General features: G+C 41.9%; 2 protein-coding genes and 1 long non-coding RNA gene across 3 annotated transcripts in view; all 3 read right to left on the bottom strand.

Moving 5' to 3' along the window:
• The window catches only part of LOC145345309 (Fc receptor-like protein 2), a 30825-nt gene extending 28002 nt beyond the window's left edge, over positions 1-2823 (bottom strand). The window contains exons 1-2 of the mRNA XM_080193124.1: positions 2811-2823; positions 291-554 (exon numbers count right to left, since the gene is read on the bottom strand). Of these exons, the coding sequence (XP_080049250.1) occupies positions 291-554; positions 2811-2823 (277 nt within the window). The remainder of the gene's footprint in view (positions 1-290; positions 555-2810) is intronic.
• Positions 2824-2971: 148 nt separating this feature from the next.
• On the bottom strand, positions 2972-9775 carry LOC145345378 (uncharacterized). Its single transcript, XR_013887055.1, has 3 exons — positions 9701-9775; positions 4428-4457; positions 2972-3082 (listed from the first exon to the last, which is right to left on the bottom strand). It is a non-coding gene; the product is annotated as an uncharacterized LOC145345378 (long non-coding RNA).
• An 8822-nt stretch (positions 9776-18597) lies between these two features.
• LOC145345310 (Fc receptor-like protein 5) overlaps positions 18598-22749 on the bottom strand; it is a 56139-nt gene continuing 51987 nt past the window's right edge. The window contains exons 16-17 of the mRNA XM_080193125.1: positions 22153-22184; positions 18598-20102 (exon numbers count right to left, since the gene is read on the bottom strand). Of these exons, the coding sequence (XP_080049251.1) occupies positions 19974-20102; positions 22153-22184 (161 nt within the window). The 3' untranslated portion in view covers positions 18598-19973. The remainder of the gene's footprint in view (positions 20103-22152; positions 22185-22749) is intronic.

Below are 22749 nucleotides of genomic sequence, written 5' to 3' on the forward strand. Positions count from 1 at the left end.
CATGTTAAATAAGGTGAGTATGATCAATGCTGATAGCATCGTATGAAGCACAAAGTGTCACCAAGAACATTAAGTTAACGTTTCTTTGTAAATGACTCGAATCCCATTCGATGAATTAAGTGTCATTTTTTATTTCAAATGTCGGTTCTAAACACTTGGCAGTTGGAGCTCTGGGAAATTTTGCATCCAAAATAAGAACAGAGAAAATAATTTCAAAGTCACATTGATATATCTGGACTGCTGGCCCCTGTGAATTCCAGAAAAAATGAAAAGATAAACGAATGACCAACCTTTTAAAGTTAATTCTATATCGTTCGACACCCACTTCATATAATTTTTTCTGAGTTCACATCGATAAGTTCCTTCAACCGAGTATTTTGTCCCTCCTATTATCATCTGGCTTTCATAATGTTCTGAAATAAACGTATTGTTTTGATACCATTGGAATGTATATCCTCTCAATGCCCAGGATCGTGTCCGACATTTCAGGACAATGCTATCTCCAAATAGAGGGTGTTGAGGCGTAATTTCCAGAGTCAAAGATTTATCGGAAGCTGCAAAACAAGATTTAGAAAGAAAACGGGTAAAGAGAGAAATCCTAGAATAAATAAATTTCATTTTTTTAACTATATCATGTGTGCGTAGTTCAACTTCCAGCGACTTTGTTTGCCATAAGTAACTTCCCATGGGCGGCGCGGTGGCACAGTGGTTAGCACTGCTGTCTCGCAGTGCCAGGGGCACAAGTTCGATTCCTGGCTTAGGTCACTGTCTATAAGGAGTTTGCAGGTTCTTCATGTGTCTGCAGATGTGTGCTCCGGTTACCTCCCACAGTTCAAAGATGTGCGGGTTAGGTGGATTGGACGTGCTAAATTGCTTCTTTGTATCAGGGGATCTACCTAGGGTAAATGCATGCGGCAAAGGGGTCGGACTTAGGTGGAATTATGGTCGGTGCAGACGTGGTGGGCCGAATAGCCTCCTTCTGCACTGCAGGATTCTATGATTTGAAAAGCATAACAAACATGATTTTTTTTCTGAATGAAACGGCCCTTCCTGTTTATTCTGAAGTGACTTGAGTTTACTAGCATTCAATATTCCACCGAAGAAAAGTAACGTTCAAAAAATGCAGAAACATGTATTACGTATAGCGGTGTTAATGTGTTAAAAATAGACGATTCAAATATTAGACAAATACTGCATTCACCTGCTCACTATATACAAGATGTGGAGATGCCCGTGTTGGACTGGGGTAAGCATAGTAAGAAGTTTCACAACACCGGGTTAAAGTCCAACAGGTTTATTTGGTAGCATAAACTTTCGGAGCGTCACTCCCTCTTCAGTGAGTGAGGAATTGTGTTCACAAACAGGGCATATATAGACACAAACTCAATTTACAAGATATTGAACACAACTCCACTCCTCACTCACCTGAAGAAGGAGCGACACTCCGGAAGCTTGTGCTAACAAATAATCCTGTTGGACTTTAACCTGATGTTGTAAGACTTCCTACTGCACTAAATACAAGACATACATCGGAAATCTATGTGATGAGATGCACTGCAATTTCCTGGAGGAGTGCAGCGCCAGCAACGCGGTTGGCACTATCCAAGCCTAAACAGCCTGTTTGTTTGGCATCCTATCCACAAATATTCACTCCATTCGCCACCACATAGTGCAGTGATAGCGTGTGCAAGGTGCACTACAGGAACTCATCAAGTCTCCTTAGGCAGCGCATGGTAAACCAACGACCATCTGGAAGGACAAAGGCAGCGTGCAGAGGGGAACTCCAGACCCTGTAAGATTCTTTCTAATCAACTCACCACCCTGGTTTAAATTAAATGTTATTTGTTTTATTAGAGTCAAAAGTGGGCTTACATTAACACTGAAATAAAATCACTGTCAAAATCTCCTGATCGCCATCTTTCAGCGCCTATAACGTGGCATGACCAATGCACCTTATCTAACTTGGAAATATGTTATCATATTTCGCTGTCGCTGGATTATATTCCAGATTTTTTCCTCCCTACAGCACGGTGGGTGCATCGGATCTATACCATGTTTATCGTTGTATTTCAAGAAAGTAGTTCACTACCACATTCTCAAAGCGCAATTCGCGATGGGAAAAAAAGTTTTGTGACCAATTTTTGAGTTCCAGATGCGAGTCTGCTGAATAAGTCTCATCTTTGCACCAATTTCCATACCGCAGACATCCGGACAGCAACCTTCATTTTTTTTATGATTGTGTATGTTGCTGATATTTGATAGAAATAAAAATCAAAAGAGCCCAAAAGACACTTTCTTCTAGAACTCAGCGCACACATGTTGTTCTTCGATTAATAATTCTGCACTTGTCCTCCAATTTGGACAGTCACCGTCTCATGCCGGGGGTTGGGGGGGGGGGGGGGGGGGGAGGGAGGAAGGGGGAAGAGGTGATTGCAAGTTGTTTCAGCATAAGTTACGCCTAAAAAAATCCCTAGCAAAGTGTAATGGAATTCGATTGATCTGGTTTTCATTTGGTTCGATGTAACAGTAAAAAATGTGAAAGTGACTGCCGATTTGTTACATGGCTTTTGACTTCATCGTCCAACTTTGAGAATTGGCCAACAGTGTGCTGATATTGGCAACTGCAATCGGTAGTGGATTTCGTTCTGGGAAGTTTAAGTTTCCACCTGTTTGCAAACGGGGAGACAAAACACTATGGACTTCAGTCAATTGTCAGTTGGAAATTTTACTTAAAACGTTATCGTGTTTGACATGTGACTGTGAGATCTAGTTGCAAATGTTACATTTCTCGATTTAGGCTGAGAGGTTACCATTGCCCGCCATGTTTACCTACCGATGATGATTAAATCCAAAGGTTTACTCTTAATGTAACCATAAACGATAACTCGACATTGATATGAACCTCCACTGTTGGAGGATGCAGTTGCTGAATGTATTTTTACATTCCAGTCTATAATTTCACCATTTCGATACCAATAAGCAGGAATAAATTGGCCGTTGTACCGACACATCAGATGGAATTGGCTCCCTTCTTTTATGATTCCATTTCGGGGGTTCGTAATCACTACTTCAGATTCATTGGCTGCAAGAAGAGAATAATAGTCAATATGGTTAGAAAAATTGAACGAAGTAATTTTACTACTTCTCGTCGTTCATTCCATTGGGGCACCCTTTCAGTCCAAACTTACAACTGAAGTTAAATTATTAGGTATCTATTGATCAATATTTCAATATATTGGAACCTTCACTTCAATCTAATCTAATGGTTAGGCAACATCCAGTTTCTTCATCGCATTCGTACCAGGGCCGTTCAAGATTTTAGCACTTGTGCCGCAGCAAGATCTCTTCATGTCCTCATATGTTATTACTTAGATCAGTTTTCATGATTCGCACAGGAGGCGGTTTGCCATTTTCGAGCTGACTTGACAGAACCTGATTCATACACTCCGTCCGTCAATTGTAAAAACGAGTATCAGTAGTAGTATTAGAAACCCCACGGAAGTGAGGTTTGTGCTGAGACCTGCACGGTCAGTTGAGCGGGAATGTTCTTCAGATCCCGCGACAAATGAAGTGGGCGCTGCACGTTTTTAGAAAAATAAATCTGCTGCAGGATTACTTGGATGTGGTGTACGGCCAATCGATAAAACGATAATTTCAACTATTTCAGAAGACTTGTGTCCAGAACCCAAAAAATGCTCAGATCAATTATCATCCATCTCAAGCTGATTTGAGTGTTTACTACAAACAGATGGAAGGCAAAACTATCCTTTATCTGTCTACCTTGCTCATTCTGTAAATACATAGGGAAAGACAAGTCGCACATTTGGCCCAATGGAGGCTAATGTCTAGTCATTCCTTATTGAGATGTGGGCGCTGTTGATAACGCCAGCATTTGTTTTCAATTACTTTCTGATTTTGAACTGAACTGAGTATTAGACTCTTTCGGGGAGTAGTAAAGAGTCAGGCACGCTACCATATGCCTGGAATGAGATCGAGGCCAAACAAAATAATGACAACAGCCCTGCGTTATTAAAGCCTATGACCGAACAATACGGCCCTTTACAACCATTGACGATTATTGTCATGGTTTCCTTTATTGATACTTTGTTTTTCTAAGTCAAGCTTAATCAAATTAATTGAAATTCCACCAACTTCCGAGGTGGGAGTTGAACTCACGTCTGATTGAGTTCTCATATTATCGCATGCTCCACTGGATCGGAGAAGCAGGCTGTGTTGGCGCGTGAGAATTCAAGACTCTCTTCTCGGGAACTATAAACTTTGGTGCCCTTCCAAACTGTTACACATTTACATGTCCTGATAAATGAGAAAAGAATAGCTCGGACGAAATGCCTTGTTTTTCAGCATTGCGCAAATGTTCTGCCTGCAAATGATTACTTATTATCAAGTAACGTATGTTTGCATCGTACCTTCCGTGGCCATGTGACGAGACGTTTCAACTGTAAAATAGAATATATTGCAAATGTGTTAACGTCATTGGATTCATTTTAATAGCTTGTATATGATTTGCTAAAGCAACTAAAACTCAGAAATCAGAGAATGAGAGAATCATACAGTGCTGAAGAGGTCTTTCAGCGAACGAAGTCGGCACCGACACATGAGAAACACCTGACCTTCCACCTAATCTCTTTTACCAGCTCTTGGTCAATTCCCTTGAATGTTATGATGTGACAAGTGCTCATCCAAGTACTTTTTAAAGGATGCAAGGCAACCCAACTCTACCACCGCCCCCCAGGCAGCGCATTCCAAACAGTCAGCACTCACCGGGTAGAAAAGCTTTCCTTACATCCCCTCCCCTCCCAAACCCCCTGTCCCTCACTCTGGACCTTTATTCCATCGGGACAGGCCCTTCAACTCACGTGAACGGCTGCTCTCTACCTACTCCGTTCATCGAACAAAGAACAAAAACAGACCGGGAAACAGGCCCTTCGGCCCAACGAGCCCGTGCCACCATTTTAACATTACCAGTCCCCCCTCTACCCATGACCCTTATCTATTGTTAATGGCATTCCACATTGAGGGAAGCTAATTTATGAACAATTTATTACCTCCAATCAGCCTAAATAGCGCATCTTTGGGGTATGGGAGGAAACTGGAGCACCCGGAGAAAACCCACGCAAGCACGGGGAGAATGTGCAAACTTCCACAGACACTGGCCCAAATCCATGTGCCTGCACAGCAAACAGTGATAGTCATTGAGCTGTCGTGTTGCCCAGCATCTGGTCCAGTTTAAGCACACACGAACGACATGAAGCACTAGGCTACTCTCGAACATCCAAGAGCGGCCCCAGTACGACCCATGGCGTGTACGCCCCTGTTTGGACAACAAGGCGGACCGACTTAAAACCCGTGAATTAAAAGAGAAAAACATTAGTATCATACCACATCCTTTTACATTACGAGGGTCGTCCCAATGCTAATGAACCTTACTTAAAACAATCTCCTATATCCTCCCACCTCCAACCCACTCATGTGCCTGTCTAAGTTACTCCTACACAACTCCAGAGTGCCTGCCTCCACTACCTTACTTGGCAGAGCATTCCATACCCCCACTACCCTCTGTGTGAAAAACCTCCCTCTAATATCCATGTTATACCTTTCCCCCCTCACCCTAAGCCCGTGGCCCCTCGTACTGTGTGTCTCTAACATAGGAAATAGGTTACTTTTGTTTACTCTATCTATACCCTTCATAATCTTATATACCTCTATTAGATCCCCCCTCAGTCGCCGTCTTTCAAGGGAAAACAGCGCCAGTTTGCTCAATCTTTCCTCATAACCCAGTCCTTCCATACCAGGCAACATCCTGGTAAACCCCCTCTGCACTCTCTCCAGAGTCTCCACGTCCTTCCGTTAGTAAGGTGACCAGAACTGGACGCAGTACTCTAAATGCGACCTAACTAACGTTCTATACAACTGCAACATTAGACTCCAGCTCTTATACTCTATACCCCTTCCTATAAAGGCTAGCATGCCATAGGCTTTCTTCACAACTTTCTCCACTTGTACTGCCACCTTCAAAGACTTGTGCACTTGCACGCCCAGGTCCCGCTGCGTTTCTATACTCTTTATAGGCTTACCCTTTATCATATAACTCCCCCCTACATTATTCCGGCCAAAATGCATCACATCGCATTTATCCGGATTAAACTCCATTTGCCATGTATCTGCCCAATACACCAGCCTATCAATATCCCGTTGTATTGCCAGGCACTGCTCCTCACTGCCTGCCAATCCAGCCATCTTAGTGTCATCTGCAAATTTGCTGATCACACCACTTACTCCCTCTTCCAAGTCATTTATATATACTACAAAGAGAAGAGGTCCCAGTACTGAGCCCTGCAGCACACCACTAGTGACAGATCTCCAGCTGGAAAAGGATCCCTCCACTACTACTCTCTGTGTCCTCTTTGCAAGCCAGTTCTCAACCCATCTAGATACCTGGCCTTGTATCCCATGAGCCTTAATCTTTTCTATCAACCTACCATGAGGGACTTTGTCAAACGCCTTACTGAAATCCATATAGACGACATCAACGGCTCGTCCTTCGTCGACTGTTTTTGTCACCTCCTGAAAAAATTCTACCAGATTCGTAAGGCAAGACTTCCCCTTTACAAAGCCATGCTGCGTATCCCTAATCAGATCGCAACGCTCTAAGTGCTCATACATCCTATCCCTAAGAATCATCTCCATCAACTTGCCTATTCATGGCCCTGATAATCTTGCACAGCTCAATCAGGTTGTCTCTCAGTCTTCTCTGTTCCAACGAAAACAACACAAGCCTGGTCAACATCATTTCATACCTTGCATGTTCCGTCCCCGACAATATCCTGCTGAATCTTTTCTGCACCCCCTCCAGTGCAATCACATCGTTCTTATAATGTGGCAACCAGAGTACACACAAATGTTTAAACAACTTCAACATGACTTCACCGCCTTTCTAATCTATGCTTCGATTGATAAAGTCGTGTCCCATATGCCTTTCTCAGCATCCTAATCATATGTCCTTCCGTTTTCAGAAACCTATGGACAAATACACCGATCTGCCTTTGCTCCACAGAACGTCCAGGTGTCATGCCATTGATTAAACTATGTCCTTCCAAAGTGTATTGTTTCACACTTTTCAGGATTAAATGGCATCGACCACTCATTTTCCAATATGACGATTCCATTTATACCTTCTTGTAGCCCAACACAGTAAACCTCACTGTTAACCACTCGGACAATCTCTGTGCCATTTGCAAATTTACTAACCCTGCCCCGGCACATCATCATCTATGTCGGTTATATAAAGAATTAGTAAGTTTGCAGATGACACAAAGATTGCCCGAGTGGTTAACAGTGAGGTTTCGTGTTTTGGGCTCGAAGAAGCTATAAATAGAATCATCAAATTGGAAAATAAGCAGCCGACGGCATTTAATCCTGAAAAATTATTAGGGAGGTTTATGTAACGACATAGACACTGGTACTGTCTTACAGTCAGTTGACAATCCTTCTATCATCACCCTAAAACTGAGCCAATTTTGAATCCACTGTATGAGATTACTTTGTACCGCTTGTGCATTACTTTCTTTACAAAGCTGCCTTGTGAGATATTTTCAAAGGATTGCTGAAATCCATATAAACTACATGAACTGCACTACCCTGTCTACACACTTGATCACCTCTGCAAAACTAAAATGCTTTATTTCATAAGGTTTGATAAATATTACGTTGTATTTCAATTGCCCCATCTATTGCTGAGGGGAGTAAAGTTATAAATCAATGATAATACTTCGTGTCTCACGAGGAATTTATTTCCCAGTATGGAAGAAAAACTCTAGGAAGGGAATAAATCAGCCCAAATTAACCAAAGAATTTAAGAATATAATGAAACTGAAAAAAAACTTACAATTTGGCGAAAGTAAGTTGAAAGACAGAGGAATGTGAAAGTTCAAAACAAAATCAGAAGATGACACTAATAAAGATAAACTGTGTAAGTAACGCAACAAGAAACGTAAAAATGAACAGGAATAGTTTCTTCAAATATACGTAGAGGAAGGGAGAAGCAGAAGCCCCTTGAAGAAGGAGACTGTCGAAATAATGTGGGGAACCAGGTAATTGTGCACGATTTGAACGTATATTTTGCGTCAGTTTGTATTGTAGTCGACACAAATAGCATTCCAAAGTACAAATTATTCATGAGACAAACGGGAGATGAAATTAACACGATACCTGCCGCTATAGAATGGAAGCAATTGGACTAAAGGCCAATAAATCTCATGGATCTTACGAGTTTCATTCTACGAAAAGAAAGACAGTGATGCAGAGATAGCGGGTGGTTGCAGTGGTAGTAATCTTCCAAGTGCCTTTAAATTCTGGAATAGTCGCAGAGGATTGAAAACTACCAAAGTAGTTTTTTTTCTCAAAAGTGAGGCTGATAAAGTTCAGTGCACTAGAAGATGGTATGCTTAGTAGCCGTCATTGGCAAAATTATTGGTGCCATCATTCAGGATGTAATATCAGAGCGTATGAAATTGCACAATGTAATCAAGCAGGGTCAGCACGAATCATTCCTGACAAGTTTGTGAGATTAAGGGTAGTGACGAGCAGGATAGCGAAAGGGGAGACAATACATGTAATATAACTGCAATGGAAAACATATGTTTGATTATGTACGGAGAAATGACTGCTGATTCAGATAAGATTCCATGGAAGGGATAGAGTATAAGCATGGATGGAGGATTAGCAAGCCGATAAAAAGAAACATAGGGAGGTTGGAAAAAGAGAGGCATTGTCAGTATGGCACCTTGTAACTAGTGCAGTATCAGCGTGATCAGTGCTGGGTCACAATTATTTACAATATACATTAATGACGTGGACATGGTAGGTAAATTTACAATAGCCAACTTTGCAGCTGACACAATATAAATTGGAAAGCAACTGCTGAGGATGACACAGAGGGACTACAGAGAATACAAACAGCAAAAGCTTTACACCTGGACTGTAAAGTAGAAAGTTTATGTACGTTGATACGAAATAAAGAAGAGCTGAATATTACTTCAAATTAAGATGGACTGCCTCGGATTTTTTTTAGTGGATTTTTCAGTAGTTTCGGCCGGGAGTCATCGGGGTTCAGAGGAATGACAGGCAGCCTTAATAAGACATATCTGAATTGTCAGCGTGTTAGGCAAGTCAGATACTGAAGGGTTGCTTCATTTGTGGGAGAATCTGGGACCGGAGGCATAATTCCCCTAACTGCGTCGGTTTGAAAATATTTCTGCAACACTTCTCAGTAAAATGCAACCGATTAACAAAAAAAACACATTTCGAAGTGGAAGAATTGCTAACATTATTTTAAGTCAAAATATGCTGTAGTTTTTTTCCTGAATTCAACTTCGTAATCTCAAAAGGACAGCAGTAAAACGCACAAACGTGAACGAAGCATTGGTATCGGCTGTATCAGCTAATTGAATTTAAATTACGCCAGCTGCCCTGATGGAATTTAAACTTCTGTCCTTGAAGATTTACGCTGTCCCGGGAATATTCCCACTGTTCCAGCTCCCCAGTCGGGAGGCAGCTTAGGATTCCGTCCAGATAATTTTATTACTACCTAAAACACTGCGGCTTTTTTTTGTCTCTGTCTATAGACGGGACCGAATGAATAAAAATACTTGCCAAAAAATAATACTGAACATTCACTTACAGAGGAAGAGAAGGAGGTAGAAGTTTTTCATCTTCATTGCGACAAGTCCAAAGTGCTAATCAATTTATTTTGTGGATGGCGGGGGGCGGGGGGGGGGGTGGGGGGGGGCGTGCGGGTGGGGGGAGGGGGAGGGTGTCGGGATTGAATACGTCATTCCCGTCAGCTGTTGTGTAGTTCTGGTATCTGAACTTAGAACCAGACAACCATAAATCTGGAAAGAAATATATTCTGGTCCGGTGCTTCTGCTGGCTTTTCAATAAACGTTAACTGCTTGTCCCGCCTCACGGTCATTTCCTCTCAGCTTTGCTTTTAATTTTCCAATCTCCTGTCAATAGATCGCGCTAATGACAGTAACTGCCAAATCTGAACCAAAGCCAGAATGGATAAAGATTTTGTGTTACTTGCTTCTGTGCAGCTTGCATTTAGGCAAATCAGGTCCAATGTTTATATTCAGAGACGAAACGGTTCAATGCACCGAACGGAGCCAAATGTCTTGATCCGCTTTGCAGTTCTGCTGTTGACAAACGCTGCCGCTCTTGTTCGGCCTCTGATCAGGCTCTGTTATTTCAAAACTAAACACCGCCCTGGCGCAATTCCCCTAACAGTACATTCACTGGGTAGGATCCTTAATGTGGAGTTGCCGGCGTTGGACTGGGGCAAGAACACTAAGTAGTCTCGCAGCACCACGTTTAAGCCCAACAGGTTTCGCTTTCGGAGCGTTGCCCCTTCATCAGATGATTCACTCATCTGACAAAGGGTACAACGCCCCGAAAGCTCGTGCTACCAGGTAAACCTGTTGGACGTTAACTTGGTGTTGTGAGACTACTTACTGGATGGGAAGGCAGCGGCTGGGCCGCGTTCCGGGAATCGTCTGTCTCTATGAACCTCGTTGCACATGCGCCGAACGCAGTGGCAACTGTAACACGCAGAAGCAAACATGGGGAATTCCACCGGATGCAACGGTGGAGTCCTAGCTGGAGTGGAAAAGGGAACTTCGCTGAATCTGTTTAAGTGAGATTGTCATCTCGGATATGTGCAGTTTCAAATCAGGCGAAGGCACCACGTAAATTGTTTTATTTTTAAAATACGATTTGTTCCAACTTCGATATCCCCCGTGTTTACACTCCTCTGTGGCCCAGACGGAAGCCCTCGCTTACGTTCGTGCCGAGACAACCGACCAGATGCTACAGTAGGAGTGAAAGTGGAAGCCTGCGGACCGAGACAATCTGAAAACGGAACCACCTGTCTGGGGCCCGAGAACATTAGCTGAGTTTCTGGATCAATACTACAGCTAAAGCACACTAAAGTCTTCAAGTTCTCAATGTATTGAGCAAAGCTCACAAATTACTACAATATAAAAGAGAGTCTATCTCGAGCACCTCCTTTTACGACATTAATCTTCCCACTGTCCCCTCGCTCCTGGCAACACGACATAGGGGGACCAATGATATTATGTGACTTCGTGAGACTTGTTGCGTTCTAGAAAATACCTGGCACTCCGAGATATGTCTGGCACTGCGAGGTGTTCGATTTTCAGCTGTTTTCTAACAGTAGTATGGTGTTAATATCTATTTGCGTGACTTGTCGAACAATCAATACACAAACTTTTTTTTATAGATAATTCGCAATGTTGTCACAGTGGGACAGGTTTTCACACTCCTGCTCTTGGAACATAAACCACACCTCTACTGACCGACTGGCCATTTTTACGGGCCATTGGATAAGACACACGATTAGTCCCATCAGCCTCTGCTCCTGTCCTTAGCTTATTATTAATGCATATGTCACTATTATATTTTCCACGACTGTAGTAATAGTTCGACTGCCCTTTAGAATTAACACCAATTTATTGCTGCCTTTTATTTAACAAAGCATGTTATTTTTAATCATCAGGTCCTCCTGGGAGTCAGTGTTCGGAAAATATGCCGCCTTAAAGATTTATGTGCAAACGCTATGCTTCCTCTTTTGCCTTTTTTCCTAAATCTAAAAAACATATTTTTGTACGGAAATTGTCCTTATACTCAATGCTGAAAACATGCATTAGCAGAACTTAAGCTGTCCTAGTTCAGAGTCCTAAGATTTTTCTTTTCTACGAGTACATTTTTTTTTCTGAATAACTGTTCCCTCTGCTCTCCTCGTGCGTGCCCCTGATCGGTAGCAAAAATATCGTAGTGGTACATGTTGAATGCTTACGTTGTAAATGTTTCCACTGGAGACTATGCTAGCATAAGTAGATTGCCTATACATGCTACATTGACCCTTTGATTGATGATGCTCCAGTGATCCGTTTCTTTAAAGATTGCAATAACCAGTTAACTGGGCTACTTCATTAAATTGTTCATTTCTCCGCCGCTGTTGCAGTTGAACGAGCAGAAACTGCACTCGGTGGCTGTAAACCTGCAATCAACAAATGTGTAATCCCAAATGTGCCAAGGCAGATACGTAACAATATTGCTTACTCAGTACGGGCGCATATTTAATAGCCATACGGGCCATTGTTCCAAGATTCCACCACTATTACAATTTGCATCAAAACTGCCCGATGATTCGTGGCAATAACTTACTGTTCCATTAGTTCAGGCCCGTTATTCGCATCTACACTACACTAAAGTTGCACGTATCTAGTTTCTGCTTTTCAGACCTGTATGAGCAGCATGTCTATTTTGCAGGTTTACTTGTACTTGACATATGGATGTGGTTGACTGGCTAACATTCCAAGCCCATTCCTAGTTGCGCTCGAACTGAGTGGCTTTTAAAGGTTATTTATTTATTAGTGAGAAGTAAGGCTTACATTAACACTGAAATGAAGTTACTGTGAAATTCCCCGAGTCTCCACACTCCGGCGCCTCTTCAGGTTAATACATCTAACCAGCACGTCTTTCAGACTGGGAGAGGAAACTGGAGCACCCGGAAGAAACCCACGCTGACACTGGGAGAACATAAAAACTCTGCACAGACAGTGACCCAAGCCGGGAATAGAACCAGGTTCCCTGGCGCTGTGAGCCATCAACGCTAACCATTGTGCCACCTTGCTGGATAGACCAACCACACTGATGTCGTTCTGGAGTGGCATGGAGGCCGGAACAGGTGAGGATGGCAGTTTTCTTTCCAGAAAGGACATTAGTGAACCAAAAGATTTTTTTTCGACCATCCATAATGGGTTCACGGTCATTAGGAGATTCTTATTTCCTGATTTTTTTTAATGCCAATTCCATCATCTGCTATGATGATTCGAACCCGAGGCCACAACATTAGCTGAGCTTCTGGATTAATGCTATAGTTATGGCACCACAAGGTCATCACTTTATAGGCAGAGGACTATGTTTTATAGCTATAATGCCCAATTAATATAGTTATTAATTTTAACAGCACTGCTCTTTTGACATGGTCCATCATAGTCACTTATACTTCCATGATACACTTCCTCACTATCACAACTACTCTCACCACATTCCTCTTTCTCTCTTCATCTGCGCCTACATGCGTGTTTGCGTTTGCATGTAAGCCCGTGTATGTGGGTGGGTTGGTCTGTCGGGGTGTGAGTTGGTGTGTGCGTATGCCTCGTGTATGTGCCCATGCGTTTCTGTGTATTTGTACGATTGTGCGTCTGCATTCGTGCGTATGTTCGGGTTTTCTGCGTGAGTTGTTCTGTGTGTTTCTCTGTGTGCGTGTGTGTGGGTGTGCGTGGGTGTGTGTGTCGATGCGTGTACGGGGCCGATGTCTCTGTATGTCCATGTCTTTATGTATAAGCATGAGGCACGTGTACCCGCTGAGTGATAGGAACATTATAAAATTCGATAATGGATCACTATTCTGGTCAATATTTATCATATATACTTTCGAATGGACGAACCTAATACATCAATGTTGTCTTACGGTCACTGTTTTATACTTGTTTTCTGTGCTCACGGCCTACTGGAGTGAGGCAATATCTGAAACATTCATTCTGAAATACAATCAATATTAATCATTTGCATGCTTTCTTTTGTATCTATTGCTGTTAATAACTGCACTCTGTTGTTCGCCCGTACACAATCAGAGCGTTTGTTTTATGGCCAGTGATGAAAATCCAACTCTTACCACATTTGAGCATTGATGCCTGTCTATGATTCCTTCTTTACTACCTTGTTTTTGCACGGTTGATCTATAAATGGGTAAAACTACTTTGATAGTAAGACACTAACTTTTGCATAGATTTGATATTTTACCAGAGAAAAGAACCATAGAAATGATGCAGCTTAGAAGAGGGTCATTCGGCCCATCTTATCCATGCCGAACCAAAGACACCCAGGTACCTTTTAGAATCCGAACTTCTTACATGTGATCCATTGCGCTGCAACTACAACATTTAAGACGCAGACCCAGGAAAGTTTCAGACGAGTTTAGGGTCTCTTGTCTCTACCAGCAACTCAGGCAACGAATTCCAGGCTCCTGCCACAATATACGGACAAAATATTTTACTCTTGCCCCTTCTAATCCTTCTTGCCATTTAGTTTGAATTTATGATTCCCGGTTTTTGACCTCTGTGCCAATGGAAACACATTCCTCCTGTCTACTCTGTCATTCTCCTTCACAATTTTGTATCGACCAATCCTGCCAATATTCAGTCTTCCCTGTTCCAACGTATGAACGAATAATTTGGAAAAAGTAATTTGACACGGAAGTGTTCTACGAAAGGTCTCACACTGGGAAGTTCTGAAGAACAAAGGTACGTTGGCATATTTGTACATAGACCCTTGCAGGGGGGAGAGGTAGGTTAATAGGATGGTGAAAAAGGCAGAAGGCACGCTCGCTTTTATGAATCGGGGTATAGATTACAAAAGCACAGAAGTCATGATGGAGTTGTATAGAACTTTGATGTGGCCACAGCTGGAGTTCTGTGCGCATTTCCGGTTGCCACATTATAGGAAGCGCATGATCGCACTGGTGGAGCAGATTCAGCAGGATGTTGCCTGGGAAGGAACATTAAAGTTATAAAGAGAGGTTGGATGGGATTTGGTAGATTTTCTAGAGCAGAGAAAAGACTGAGGGGCGACTTGATTGAGGTATTCTAGATTATAAGGGGCATGGGAAGGGTGGATAGGGAGAAGATATTTCCCTTAGTTGAAGGATCATTTACGAGGGGGCACAAGGTAGAAGTGAAGGGCGGGAAGTTTAAGGGAATTTGAGGGAAAGAAAATACCCAGGTGATGGTCTGGAATGCACTGTCTGGGAGTGTAGTGGAAGTGGGATGCCTCACATCTTTTAAAAAGTACCTGGATGAACACTTGGTCTGTTCAAAGAGATGCGCCAAGTTGGATGTGGTGAGCAGGTCAGGACAATTCATGGCTCAGTGCGGATTACATGGGACAACGAGCCTCTTCTGCACTGTAGTATTCTATGAATCTGTGATGAATGGAAATCTTCAGTTGTGTGAGAATTCAAAAGTGTTGGCCTTTTAGTATTATAGTTTGAACAAGTTGAGGAGTGATTTGATTGACACATTTTTCCTTCCGACAGCTTTGAAAGAGTAAATAGCGATGATGTGTTTCCATGTTGAAAATCTGAAAATGAACACAAAGTGCAGCAAATACAATGTGTGGTGAGCGAACAAACAGTAGATGCTTCGTCACCATTGTGACTCTGCACTAACCTTCACTACACTGATCAGGCAGGCACAAGAGGCCAAATGACTGGGCAGGAATGTGATAAATAGAATGGACTGAACATGTCTTTTTTTAAATACTTTTCAGGGCAAATAAAGAAAGGCATATGATCTCTGAAATGTTGAGCGAGTGAGTAGTATTGAGGTACAGAGGGATCTGGGTGTTTTTGGTTCTGCATCCCTAAAACCATTCTGCATGTGGAGCATGCAAGTGCATCACCAATGATTCCGACACAGAAGAATGTCTTGCTGCTATTATCTCGTGCTTTGATGAGACCACACCGAGAGTTGTGTGTGAATATTGTGAGGCCTCTTAGAGAAAGGGCAAAGTTGCCATAGAGGAAGTACAATGGATTGTGGGGTTAATCTTATGAGGAGACATTGATTCATCTGGGTAAGTGTTCCCTAGTGTTTTGAAAACGAGAAGTCAGCGTATTGAAATGTATAAGCTGCTGACAAGGCATGACAGCAGAGATAGAAATAGGATGCATCCTTTGGTGGTTGAGTGCAAACCACGGTTCATGATCTCAGAATAAGAGGCAGGCATTTAGGACTGAGTCGAGGAGGAATCCCATCACAGAGACGTTGGTGAACCTATAGAATTTGTGAATACGGGAAGATGTCATTATGCAATCGTCGACCATAGTCACGAGAGGGTTCAATAGATTTCTGAACTCGAATAGCATCAGGGGATTTTTGAAATGGCATTGAGGGTATTGATCCATCATTACCCAATGGAATGAGGGAACTTACGTGGCCGTCCAACTGGCTTCATTTTATCGTTTGTTGCCTACGGTCTTCTATTTTATCTGCGGTGCTATCTCATCCTTTACCAGACAGTGGACACATTTTTAATATTTTAGACTTTCCCTGGTTCTTATTTCAAGCTTTTTTTTAATCTTCTGTGCACTACTGTCTATCATATTGATGATTCCAGCTGCTCAATCATAGGAAATATTTCGTTTCCTGTCTAACAGTAGGAAAATAGAGGATACAGGATTGCAGATGAGATATTCAATCACCTGGTTAAACGCATGTTTAACTTATTGTAACACCGTATCAAATAATATTTTGCGTCTGCATCAGAGATCCCGTAACATGCTGACATCGTTCTGGATGCTGCATTGTTGCTTGATTTCCACACCTAAGAAATTATTTCAAAATTGATCCCTGGCTTCAGCGGAGATTCGCCCCTCTGCTGCCTTGAATTGTCATTGCATCTGACAACGAGCAGCAGAAGAGGCAGCATCTTTGTCCCGAAGACCCAACAGTTGATTGTCCACCTGCCCAATTGAAAACCTTTCAAATATAATAAACAATACATCTACAATGCTAACTTCATACCTTATCTGGCAGCACGTTGATTTTTTTTGGTCCTGGAAAACAAACACATACATTAAAAGTGAATATTGTCTAATTTTCCGTGAGACTATTTAGCGTTTCTCCTAGTTATCACAGTCTCTTGCATACAGGGAGCATTCAGATTTGGCTGTCGATTGTTTAATGCTAACGACACAGATAAAATGGTTCAAATGGGCCGGTAGAAGGATCCAGGGGCATCATGAGCTCCCATCCAAACAGCCGGCACAATTCTAATCAGTAACCTGGATCAGAAAGACACTGTCAGAGCAACTTCGAAAATTTATTGAATTTGTAAAACAGAAATAATGCCATACAATTCGTTGTCTAAGGTCATATCGAGACGAAAATTTGCTATAACAACTTTTGACGCTACAAGCGACTCCAGTTGATTTCATTGACACTGGTTGACAGTTAACAATACTCTGAACATGGCTGGCAGCCTGCTGACCATTAGACTCCAGTGAATTTGCTGCCCGTTTTAACGTTGGTCTTGACAGTCAAGCTGACACCACATGGATGGATTGCTAAATATAAACGCATCTTGGTCAAGTCTTCCAGCCCTCAGGAGACTTGGCAATGGTTTTTTTTTTCTCTCTCTCTGTCTGAAGAGCAGACTGAGCTGCTTAAGAGAATAAAACATTATCCAAATATTTCATGCACCAAGCAATGTTTTATTGCCTTCGCTGTCACTCACTGCGTGGGGAGGTTTGTTAGCCATTTATACACTGCCACTGTGGAATAAGTTGTAAATCTTGGGGGCCTGATATTCTACTTCCCTCCAGGCTGAGAAAGGCCGCTGAGCACAAGAGCATTTCTTGTTTTGTTATTTTTGGATACCTACGTTTTTGAGCCCTAGCCAGTTGCACTCTTACTTTGACTTCCCCTTTTCTACTTCTAGCTTTGAGAGATAAGAAATACATTGATCTCACATTTTTAATACTTGTCGAGTTATTCCCAAGCACTCATTGTACAATTCATTAGACTATTTTAGTTATTATGTATTTTCATTGAATATGGCTGTGGCTAACAAGACAAGCAGCTGTTGCAAATCTCCAATTGACTGAACTAAATTGCTTGCTGGACAATTTCAGAAGTCTCTTAAGGTTGTAATACATTGAAAGCATCTGGAATCACATATAAGCCAGACATACTTAGGTCACCAAACATCGTTTGGGAAAGGTGCATTTTGTAAACTGTTGTTTTGCTTTTTCCTTTACAACAATTGATGATAAATACCATGCATACCTTATTGAACTTGGCTTGAAAATCAGCATTGTTCATTGAATGTGAAGTCTACCGTGCCCTGATGGTGTTTGCAATACATTTCGAAATAGTGTGGGCCTGGCCTGCTAATTTACTAGTTCAGTGGCATTACTACTACTTTGGCATTCACCCACCCCTTGTCCGTTTCTGAGGATCTGTAATCAATCTATTTCCCCATTATTTTATTAGCTTTTTTTCCCCTTTTGTATATAGAATATGCTATTTTTCATCATATTCCTGTTTATGCTTAAGTTTACATGCCCATGAAGCGTGGTCGTTTACCTTTGGATGATCTTTCTTTTGGCCTCATGAACATGACAATGATCTGTGGCTGAATAAACTGCACCTGTAAAACCTCACATCTCTGATTTTCGATTTCTTTTAAATCCATAATTCGCTTTTCATGGGAAATATTTCATTTGACTCAAAGAAAGTAACATTCCCGTGTTGACTATTCCACCTGCAATGATGTCAACACATCAACGTCACCTGTAGATTGTGAGTTGCGTTAGAGCTGGCGTGGCTAAGTGCATCTTCTGTTAGAAATATAATAAGCGTATTCTAACATAGCGATAGTACATCAGATGAAGAATATGGCCCTCGATTCCATCTCCGTTTTCCTCAATGATTCACTAGTAACTTATCAAGTTCACTCTGTTTTTAAAATGTAAGAAACCTAAATACGGTTGAGACGGGCTCACCTGCAAGTCGCTTTTTTTTGTCGTTTTGATTTTGGCTGTGTGGGAATGTGTGACTGCAAGATCCATATCAATTGCGAGGAGAACAATGAAGACGCGTTTCCCAATCAAATATCGATAGTCTGTTGCATGCACAAAAAAAAACACATCGATTTGATCCTTAACAGTAAGAATGCAACCATTGTCAACAAGTGGATCTAGACTGAAGACTCTGCAGCCTGAAACAAGTAATCCAGGGAATACTGGCTCAAGGAGTTCGGGATGAGATTGGGCGAGTCTTGCTGATTCAGCATCCTTTGACTTTAACACTGTTATCCTGAACAGAACTCATCAAAAAGCATGTATTTGTCTCTTCTTCTTTGAACTGAAGCATCCCCCAAACCAGCCTCACAGAAAACGTTCACAGGAACCTCTATCATTTACAGTTAGTCACTTTCAAACATAGGAGGTATCTTGGCTATTACTGTTCATGATTCCTGTCAGCGGTGACAGCCGACCATTTACCAATCAACTGAAACGATGCTCTCCGTAATCGTATCCAAGACACTAACTCCAGTCTATATTTTGCTGAAATATTCACATATTCAAAAAATCAACTACTGAAAATTATTTTCCCCCATGCAGTCCACAGATTCGAAGACAGTTCAGTTATAATCGGTCATTGTAACAAATAACTTCCCATTTATTTAAAACTCTTGTACGTATGAGGATTAATGTCACAATTGTTCCATTGAGAGTGCGAATTAAATCTTCTATTTGGAAGTAGACTTCGCTATATATTGCGTTGGTGCCTCCAGAGTAGGGATCAGTCATCAGCCGATTGACCTATATCCTTCCATGGCTTGTTTGTCAATAGTCAGGTAGATTATTGTTCCATTGCATCAGTACCACAAATATCTTTACAATCAGCCATTCGCCGTTAACCAAATGACGTGTGGAATCATATTTCGGTATTGCATGGAGATATCCAACAGAAAAATCATCTCTGCTATCATCATGTCGACTTCTAGTAAGCTGCAGGATGTAGGATGCATTCAGCTTAAAACATTAGAAGTCAATGCTGAGTGCCTTAACACAACATCAGTTGCGTATTTTTTGACTAAATTAATCATATACGGTCAGCCTTAAGCGATGCACAATGTCAGTGTTCAAACTGCGCGCAGTGGTCATCCAAAAGTCTTTAAGTTCATAGTATTGAACCCGTTTGAGAAATAGAACACGCACCGTGGAATCAAGTTTTTTGTTAGCGAATATATGCAGGCTTCACATGTACAGCAGCAACAATAATGGGTTTTATTTTCTCTGATTATGAGTGGCGTGGAAGATTTTCATAGACTCCACCTTCTTCTGTTTGATCTCCTTGCAAACTATCTTCATCCGTCCTGTGATTCAGTGCGGCGTATGTGATACAATAATCGTCTGTCTCCTTGTCACCCTGAAATTAAATAATATGGTATCAAATCGGTCTCCGGCGGTAACATACGACATTCACGATGGTCAATTGCTATGGGATAAACTGGGAAAGTCTCAGGTTAATCAATGGTCAACTTTCTTGTGCCCATTTAAAAGGCAATCAAGTCAGGAATATCAGGGACTAAGCTTGGTTTGCCCAGTGCAACGCCAACAGCGTTCACGAAACTCGAACCCATTCTGAAAAAGATAGTCCCGTTTGGCTAATGCCACATCTGTCATCTTAGCGATTCAATTCCTGCACCTACAGATGCATGGGCTAAGCAGTTTGTGCGATCTACAAGATGCAGTGCAGAAAGTCATAAAGGGTCCTTGGAAATCATTCTCCACACCCACCATCTCAAGCACCTGTCAGGACAAGGGCAGCTGTCACAAGGAAGACCAACACGTGCAAATTGCACCCACCCCCTCCCCCCCCTCCCCCCGCCAAGTCACAGACCTTCATGACTCATGTCAATTCGATCACCAGGGCTCGGTTAAAAGAGTAACACTCCTTCTCTAATAGTGCGTTTACGTATCTACATCATCGGGACTGCAGTGGAAACAAGGATGTGGCTCACCAGCATCTCTGGCAACATAATTACGAATGGGAAATAATTGTTGGCCAAGTCAGCGACACCCAGACGCTGTTGAATGCTATTTTTAAATGATTACGCGCAATGCACGGGCATAAGACATTACACTTCTTATTAATCCCACTATTTTCCTGATTATTCTTGTGATCCTATCTCCATATAAAATCGTTGGAAGCGACCTGCAGCGTAATGCTGGCAGTATATACATTATGCCATTCTGAGTGTTGAAATGGAATACGGTTCCTTCGACTATGCGTTCTCCGCATCTGACTGACCTCAAAATATTGGCACCAGGAAAGTAGCGGCAAAACTATTTGGGCAGCTGCGAATTTCCCTTCAACTCGTACACTACCTATGGGTGGAAATAGTCCTCAGTTCTATCATTCTCGTGCTGATCTCCTTGCCTATGACAATGTGGATCAGAATGGGGTGCACTGACACACGAAGTCAACCTAACTTCACATTCACCAGGTCAATTCGGATTTGCCCGTTAATAATGGCCTTGCTGGCTGCAGCCACAAGGGTGGGGCGGAGTGGAGTGGCGAGGGGTGGGGGTGTCGGGGTGGGGTGGGGGGTGGGGACAGACAGTATCATGGACCCGGGTTCAATTCCGGCCTTGGGTGACAGTGTGTGCAGAGTTTGCATGTTCCCTAGGTCTGCGTGCATTTCGTTCCACAGTCCATATATGTGCAAGTTAGGTGGTTTGGACATGGCAAATTGTCCTTTAGTGTCCCAAGGGACGTAGGGTGAACGGATTCGCTGTGGTAAATGTGTGGGGTTATGGAATAGGACGAGGGAGAGAAACCTGATAAGATACACTCTCAGAGAGAGAGTGCAGATACAATGGGCCAACTAAACGTCTTCTGCATTGTGTGAAACATTGACTCCACGAACAAAAAATAAAGACGAAAATAAACGAAAGGGCGCTCAAAATGTCAACAATGGCAGTTTGCAAAAATAGGTATATCCTAGGGAACCTTGACACTCATGTTGGTCATTATGTAAGAAATTTGCAACTGAATTTTTGCAATAATATCCGTGAATTGTATTGTTTCAAATTTTATTAGTTTGACAGGTTTGCAGTAACAGACAATTTCAGAGGAAAGAGAAACCCCCTTAGTTTGTTTTAAACAAATCCGTATGAAATTGGGTGGCGTTTCTTCTGTCTGGGAGAACAAAATTTAAGCCTAAGAATGAAACTAACTAAAAATTACTAAAACAGAAAATAGCTTTCTCTCCTGTGCATTGGAACTTGTTGATAACGATTTTATTACTTGTCTTCTAAACCACACGAACCAACTTTTTTAAAGGGCGGGAAGAGGGTAGGGTTTAATGTTTCTGCTGCTCGATTCATAAATCAGATGGCCGGTGTTTTATTTTGCGGTAAAGGATTAAAATTCCATCAGCTTTGAGAAAGTTATTCATTAGAATTTAACTGACCTGTTTCCCTCTTGAGGTGTCACCGCTGTTACCTGCAAGTAAAACAGAAACAATTAAAGGCTATAGTCTGCCAACGGAAATACATCCCTGTGAACTGGAATGTGTTTATTCTTTTTCCATGCTATCAAATATGGGGATTAGGCACATGTGCATTACTCCGCAATGACGTGGAAAGTAAGAACACTTGAAATCGTGTAGGATGGGCAGTTGGTCACAGCAATAGAACGTCACGTGACGTGAATCAAATGTAACCGACCATGATTTATCACCATGTGACAATTTATTTTTACTTGCACCACAATTATCAGTAACCAGTTGTATCTAATGGTTTACACATTTAGATGTTTTAAATATTCCTTTGAGATTCTGAAAGCTCCTATATTCCACACAAGTATAAAGCCTGATGTCTGTGAATAACTGTACTTAGACCGATGGTCCCATTTATTTTATCATGGTCACTTAAAAAAGTGTGGTTACACGAGAAACAGCGCAACATGCATCTCTATGCCTTGATATACATGTTCTACACGCAATGCATGAAAATAAATTGCTGGGTTTTTTTCTCTACAAACTGCATTCTTGTATTCCAGATCAAGG

The sequence above is a fragment of the Carcharhinus amblyrhynchos genome, chromosome 7, assembly GCF_965287045.1.
Source record: "Carcharhinus amblyrhynchos chromosome 7, sCarAmb.v2.hapA, whole genome shotgun sequence".
NCBI lineage: Eukaryota > Metazoa > Chordata > Chondrichthyes > Carcharhiniformes > Carcharhinidae > Carcharhinus > Carcharhinus amblyrhynchos.